We start from the raw sequence: 7,517 nt of genomic DNA, 5'->3' as shown, positions 1-7,517 counted from the left end.
TATTTCTCTGAGTATCAGAACCATCGTGTTGAGGAGCTCTATCTGTGGTATACGGTGGTGAGGTGTGATACTGAGGAAGGTGACGTTGGAGTGAGCCTCTCAGGTCCTCTCTGTTGCCATTTGTCCTGCTATCATGGCGAACGTTTGCATTCTCCACTGGTGGGCTTTCGTGGGAGGAGTTGGGTGAGTCTCGCACTTGGCCGTGTTTCCTCCTCCATTCGCCCCTTTTGTCACCTTTAGGTATTGGTCCAGCGGGATGTGTCTCTCTGTAGTACCGATGGGGCCCTCCGTCCTCTCTACACTGGTAGTATCATGTGACACAGCTCTTGGGGTAATTTTGTTCTTTAGGGGGGGGTACTGGCCTTGCAGATAGCGAGACTCTCTCACCAAAGGGTCGACCGTGTCGATCAAGCCGTTTGGAGAAGGTTTGAGGTAATGGAGCTCTTGAGCCCTCAGTGAAGTCATTTCGTAGGGGAGCGTTGATGGGAGGCACTCGTGTCTCTTCCTTGTCTGGTGAGATTCTTTGTCTTCTGTTTACTGGGCTTACTACTTGTGATTTATAGGCTGGTCCTGCATTCAGTGGCTCTCTATACGGACAGTCAGCTTGGAGGTGTGAGAGGCGGGAGCAAACCGAACAGTGGTTTTTTAAACCTTCATAGTCAAGGGTGAGAAGACATTCTTCACCGGAGTCAAAGTCTATGATTGTCTCTTTGGTCAGAGGGCCGAGTCCGTCGATAAGTACTCTCATGCGGGCTGAAGTTGCCGATATCTCATAATCATCTAGCGTTCCCAGTTCGTGCCCAATTTTGTAGATCATTTAGTGGTCCCAGAAGTGCAGCGGGAGCCCCTGTAGCTCGATCCAAAACAAGATTTGCGAGGAAAAGTGTTGGAGATAATCGGTTCCCATCTCTGGATTATTACCATCCAGTTATCACAGTGATAGGGGCGATTGGCTAGCACTGCTTTGAGATCCTTTTCAGAGCTAAGGCGGAATTGAAAGTAGTTGTGGCCTAGTTCCGAACCAGTAACAGAACCCTCTAGATTCCATTTATTTGGCAGAGCGGAGATAACATCTTTAACTTGTTGTGCCTGCGGGTTGGTGAGGCGGCCTATGAGCGTCAAGAGATTGGCATGTATCAGTGCAGATGTGTCGAGTTCTGGTGCTCGAATGCGTTTGTAGTTACCACTTGGTGTCGGTGTACGGACACCCTTGCCTTTTTCTTCAGCAGTGAGGCGGCGAGACATGTTTTCACTAGGTGGTCAAGGAAAAGCAAGGAGGATGTAGTGGGGATCAAGGATAACACAATAGCTCGCTTCAAACAAGAAGCGTAATCCTAGAGGAGTAGCGGTCGACTCTAGGTTTTCCCGACCTTCAGGGTTTTGAAGCTGACAGGCGGCTAGAAAAGTAGATAGCCAGCGGGGAAGACGAACTAGCAGAGAGATTAGGCCCTGAGGATCGAGCTCCGGCCATCGCCGTCGGCGGGAGAAAAACCACCAGCGTGGAAAAGTGGTTTTTTTTAAAAAAGAGTTACTTAAAGAGGAAAGAAACCAGGTTGGTGAAGTGACCAGAGAAATTCAGATCGAATTCAGTAACTAAAAGGGGTAAAAAAACGGGTGGGTGAAAACTATGGGTAGGGGTAAACTAGAGTTACAAGCTACCTTGGTTATCGTGTCTGGGAGAGAAATAAAAGTGTGATATGGAGTAAACCAACTCATTACTGGCAAAAGATTGATTGTGGATAGAAAAAGCTAAACGGAAATTATCGAAGTTGAAATAGACTATTTTTTCGTTTTTTTTATTCCAAGAGGTTTTAATGAAAACAAAAACAGTTGACAAAAAAAATTCGAAAATGATATTAAAAATTTGTGGTATACAGTTAGAATTCCTTTACTTGGCTTGGCTTATTTGGGCAGCTGAAGAAAAAAAGAAAAAAAGTTAAGAATTCCTCCTTTGTCTAAGGTGGGGGGCAGTTTCGTGAAAGTTAAAAGCGAGAGAGAGATCTGAATCGAAGAAAATTGGGTTACATCTCCGGTCTGATCGCTCGTGAAATCTCCAGAGAAAATGGTTACTGCTTTGTCTCTTCTCCACTTTGTTGATCCTTCTCTCTCTGTCTCAATATCTCGTGTCGGTTTGCAGATCCGATTCATATTATTGCAGAACAGACAAGGGAAGACTCGTCTTGCCAAGTACTATGTCCCTCTCGAAGAATCGGAGAAACACAAAGTCGAATACGAGGTCTCTCTCTCTCTCTCTCTCTCTCTCTCTTTATCATTGATCCTCCTCTTTCAATCCTTTGGCTTCCTCTTCCTGATTCTTAATCATCTCCTCAGGTTCATAGGTTAGTGGTGAACCGCGATGCCAAGTTCACCAATTTCGTTGAGGTTTGTGCTTTCGTTTCTCGACATGTAGTGATAGAAAGCTAACCATTTGATTCCAAGTTTATAGCTTTGTGAATCTGTCACCGTCCATGTTTCAGTTTAGAACACACAAGGTGATATACAGGCGTTACGCAGGACTGTTTTTCTCCGTGTGCGTGGACATAACGGACAATGAGTTGGCGTACCTTGAGTGCATCCATTTGTTTGTGGAGATTTTGGATCACTTCTTCAGCAATGTCTGTGAGCTTGATTTGGTCTTCAACTTCCACAAGGTACCATACCTCTCTTTCTTGTGGCTCTTACCCTCCTTATATATGCAAGCATTGAGTAGACTTCCCCATATATGTTTGATTTTAACAGGTGTACTTGATACTTGATGAATTCATTCTTGCTGGAGAGCTTCAAGAAACAAGCAAAAGGGTATGAGACTTTTTCTTTTGTTTCAAGATTTTCTCTTTCAACTTTTCAAGACAATGTATCACACACACACATGCTCTCTCTTAAACGCTAAAGGCTGGGAAACAACTTTTTAACTTGCAGGCGATCATCGAGAGGATGTCAGAGCTCGAGAAGCTAGAGTGATGATTGTTTCTCAATAAGCTGGGGGTTATTGTTTAAGATGTTTTCGGTCATTCTTTTCCTTAGCGTCTCCAGAGACTTGATATGCTTTGTTGAGTTGAAGACGACAGACAATGGTGATGTTAAGATTTGTAAAAGGATATAAAACGATTCCGTTGAGATCACTATTCAAAATTTGTTTTATCTGTAAGAAGATTTTCTTTCAACTAGTGAGGTTGCTTGCTAGTTATCACAGCCATCAACGTATGTATAAAGAAAATGTTTGGTATGAGCATATGCTATCTGAGAATATCCTAAACCAAATTGATAAGTAATTGTCGAAATATCAAGAAGTATAGTGACAATTAGCAAGGAATGTAAAGATATTACAAGTTTCTTTGGTGAATCAGCTTCTGGTTATATAAGCCACATCTCAACCATCTGCTGCTGTATCTACCTAATTATCAGGTCACGTAAACTCTTAATTTCAGTGGCAGAAACCTGACAACTTCTCTAACCACCTAACTCTTACCGAGAGACTTTGCTAGCTCCTGGATCAACATTTCATGCATCTAATGCCCTTGCGCACCATGGTTCAGTACTTCTGCTCTGTTGAGGCTATTCAGTTGAGCCTTTTTCATATGGTTGTGTTCCCACAGTTTCAACAAAAGTTCCAAGAGCTAGTCGAAAACTCGATGAGCATTCAATGGATATGCTCTTCACAAGCAATGCAATCACCAACATCCAGTAAAAATCAAGTAACACCTGTCCTATGGAGTGCATCAAGATTAATGCTTAACCTAACAGTTTTCATATTCTTCTCAGATAAACAAAACAGACAGCTAACATATGCAATCCATAGAGAGAAAAAAAAAGATAGCAGTTTGAGTAATGAAACAAGGTTTTTTAAAAGGGAAGTCCATCTCAAATCTTTGTCTTCTTGGGCTTCACAGGACATTTGACAGCATCATCCTCATCTCCTTCGTCAGACAAGCTTTCATCAGGGACATGATCAGGAACATTATGCTTTGTAATAAACTCCTTGAGTATCTTCATACTTTCCTCTTTCATCGAAACCAATTGGTCTAAAACAGTGTCACCTTGGACTGCATCAACCGTGTAGCTCTCTGTTCCAAGTTTGAACGAGACTTTAACCAGATTCTTCCCGGGTACCACTGAGTCGTGAGTCTCAATCTCCATTGTCAAGCCTGATATTTACTTCTTTACCTTTCGATTTCGAATCTGAAACAAAAGAGTTGGACTGAAATTTCAGTGTTACAAGCTTAGAAGCCTAACGAATTAGATGAAATTAAGTTGGGTACCTGACGCTGGAAAAGAAACAAAGAAGAAGCTGAAGGCGACGATTATGAACAAGGAAGTTACAAAATTAGGGTGAACAAATATTAGGAAGCCCATTTACCGCAAAGCCCCAAACAATTTTCTTTTAGACAATTTTCTTTTAGGAAATTGCACCGGATCAAAATCTAAAATACTCTCTTATTGTATAAGAAGCTCATTTAACAAAAAGCCTCAAACAATTTCCTTTTGGAAATTGCACCATATAACTGCTAAATATAAAGTATAATTAAGAATCTAACAAAAATATAAAAAATCTCTAATATTTCTAAAATATATACTACTAGTGTATCATCCCGTGCCACACACAGATCAGCATATGCTTGCATCTAAATTGTCATTTTCTTAAAAAATTACAATATTCTTTATATTTTTGCTTTTATCAAGATAGAAATTGTTTTAGTCACATTTTCTGTAGTTAAATTACATCACATCAAAATTAGAAGGGGCTCCTTTAAAACAAAACGGTTAAAAACGTTAAAACAATTATTATGATTTTCTTCGAAAAGAGCTGATGCATGTATATAAGCAGTATTCATAAAATAAGTTAATATATCTAGAACACATAAATTATAGTTACGTATACTTTTTATATGTCACAATTTTTTGTATTTTTTAATTGAATCTATACTAATAAAATGAAGCTTTTGAGGCTCCGTAGAGCGTCTACATCAGCAAAAAAAACTTCTCCCGAAAAATGACACATGACATAAAATATAGTTTAACATTTTAATATTACTAATTTTCGATACTAATAAAAGGGAGCTTTTGAGGCTCCGTAAAGCGTCCACATCAGCAAAAAAAACTTTTCCCGAAAAATGACACGTGGCATAAAATATAGTTTTACATTTTAATATTACTAATTTTCGAAAATTATAAATAATATGTAAACATACAGCATAAAAAATGGAAAAACTACATTAAACATATGTAAGATTACCATTTTTCACTTAAAAAAAGACGGCTTATCTCCATAATGTAACATTACCGTTTTATAAAAAATCTATAAAAAAAATTATATATAATTTTACAACATAAAAAATAGAAATATTAAACATATGTAAGATTACAATTTTACATTTATTTTAAAAAAATAATATGTAAACATACAACATAAGAAATGGAAAAACTACATTAAACATATGTAAAATTACCATTTTTCACTTAAAAAAAACGGCTTATCTCCATAATGTAACATTACCATTTTATAAAAAAAGAAAAAAAAACATAAATATAATTATTTGACTATTTGTCCAAGTTCTTCTATTAAACATTGCCGTTTTACATTAAAAATGAAAAATTACATTAAGATTTAAACATCTATCTTAAAATATAAAATATAAATATTGACTAAATATAAAGTATAAGAAATAGAAATACTCAATATATAGAAAAATAAATAATAAGTAAATATTATAAATATATAAATATACGAACTATATATACAATAATAAGTAAATGCACAAAGTTTTAAAAATAGAAAGAGTATATTAAATATTAAACATCTATCTTAAAATGTAAAATATAGATATTAAGTAAATAGAAAGTATAAGAAAAATAAATAAACAACTTAAAAACAATGAAAAAAGTATATTAAGATTTAAACATCTATCTTAAAATATAAAATAAAGATATTACGCAAATAGAAAGTATAAGAAAAGGAAATACACAATTTAAAAAAATGGAAAAAGTACATTAGTATTTAAACATCTATCTAATGTAAATCTATCTTAAAATATAAAATTATTAGTAAATAGAAAGTATAAGAAATAGAAATACACAATATAAAGAAAAATAAATAATAAGTAAATATATAATATAAGTAAATACTCAATTTAAAAATGGAAAATTACATTAAGATTTAAAAATGTATTTTAAAATTTAAACTATAGATATTACGTAAATATAAAGTATAACAAATGGAAATATACAATTTAAAAAAAATAGAAAACGTACATTAAGATTTAAACATCAATTTTAAAATGTAAAATAGAGATATTAAGTAAATAAAAAGTACAAAAAATGGAAATACATATACATGAAAATAAATAATAAGTAAATAATGTAAATATATAATATATGAATTATATATATAATAATAAGTAAATACACAATTTTTTTCAAAAATGAAAAAAGTTCATTAAGCATTAAACATCTATCTTAAAATGTAAAATATATAATATAAGTAAATACACAATTTAAAAAAAAGGAAAAAATACATTAAATACCCAATTTAAAAAATGGAAAATTACATTAAGATTTAAAAATGTATTTTAAAATTTAAACTATAGATATTACGTAAATATAAAGTATAACAAATGGAAATATACAATTTAAAAAAATGGAAAACGTACATTAAGATTATCTATCTTAAAATGTAAAATAGAGATATTAAGTAAATAAAAAGTACAAGAAATGGAAATACATATATAGGAAAATAAATAATAAGTAAATAATGTAAATATATAATATATGAATTATATATATAATAATAAGTAAATACACAATTTTTTTCAAAAATGGAAAAAGTTCATTAAGCATTAAACATCTATCTTAAAATATAAAATATATAATATAAGTAAATACACAATTTAAAATAAAATGGAAAAAGTACATTAAGATTTTAATATATATTTTAAAATATAAAATATAGATATTACGTAAATAAAAAATATAAGAAATGGAAATAAACATTTTAAAAAATGGAAAAAATACATTAAGATTTAAACATCTATCTTAAAATGTACATCTATCTTAAAATTTCAAGTATAGATATTAAGTAAATAGAAAGTATAAGAAATGGAAATACACAATATAAGGAAAATAAATAATAAGTAATTAATGTAAATATATAATATATGAATTATATATATAATAATAATAAGTAAATACACAATTTAAAAAATAGAAAAAGTACATTAAGCATTAAACATTTATATTAAAATGTAAAATATAGATATTAAGTAGCTTTATAATATAAGTAAATAAACAATTTAATAAAATGGAAAAAGTACATTAAGATTTAAACATCTATCTTAAAATGTAAAATATAGATATTAAGCAAATAGAAAGTATAAGAAATGGAAATACATATACAGGAAAATACACAATAAAAAAATGAAAAAGTGCATTAAGATTTAAACATCTATCTTAAGATGTAAAATATAGATATTACGTAAATATAAAGTATAATAAATGAAAATACATAATATAAAGAAAAATAA

At 32.4% G+C, this 7,517-nt stretch overlaps 2 protein-coding genes across 2 annotated transcripts; one reads left to right on the top strand and one right to left on the bottom strand.

Moving 5' to 3' along the window:
* Nucleotides 1–1,853: 1,853 nt before the first annotated feature.
* LOC111207282 (AP-2 complex subunit sigma) lies at nucleotides 1,854–3,232 on the top strand. The gene is made up of 6 exons (XM_022705210.2): nucleotides 1,854–2,065; nucleotides 2,138–2,236; nucleotides 2,332–2,382; nucleotides 2,478–2,651; nucleotides 2,740–2,799; nucleotides 2,920–3,232. The coding sequence occupies exons 1-6, from the start codon at nucleotides 2,063–2,065 to the stop codon at nucleotides 2,959–2,961; spliced, it is 429 nt and encodes a 142-aa protein (XP_022560931.1). The 5' UTR covers nucleotides 1,854–2,062; the 3' UTR covers nucleotides 2,962–3,232.
* Nucleotides 3,233–3,618: 386 nt separating this feature from the next.
* LOC111207283 lies at nucleotides 3,619–4,251 on the bottom strand. The gene has a single exon (XM_022705211.2). It carries the CDS (start codon nucleotides 4,135–4,137, stop codon nucleotides 3,862–3,864), a length of 276 nt encoding a protein of 91 aa, XP_022560932.1. The 5' UTR covers nucleotides 4,138–4,251; the 3' UTR covers nucleotides 3,619–3,861.
* Nucleotides 4,252–7,517: the final 3,266 nt, after the last annotated feature.

The sequence above is a fragment of the Brassica napus genome, chromosome C6, assembly GCF_020379485.1.
Source record: "Brassica napus cultivar Da-Ae chromosome C6, Da-Ae, whole genome shotgun sequence".
NCBI lineage: Eukaryota > Viridiplantae > Streptophyta > Magnoliopsida > Brassicales > Brassicaceae > Brassica > Brassica napus.
Note: the sequence above shows the minus strand (reverse complement) of the source record. Positions and strands in the feature narration are given on the sequence as shown.

Excerpts from the sequence above, each read along its gene's own strand:
- LOC111207282 (XM_022705210.2), top strand. Across the intron at positions 2,383-2,477 it reads AGTTCACCAATTTCGTTGAG|TTTAGAACACACAAGGTGAT; the intron begins GTTTGTGCTTTC and ends TCCATGTTTCAG. Across the intron at positions 2,800-2,919 it reads TTCAAGAAACAAGCAAAAGG|GCGATCATCGAGAGGATGTC; the intron begins GTATGAGACTTT and ends TTTAACTTGCAG.
- LOC111207283 (XM_022705211.2), bottom strand. The coding sequence starts at position 4,137 with ATGGAGATTGAGACTCACGACTCAGTGGTACCCGGGAAGAATCTGGTT.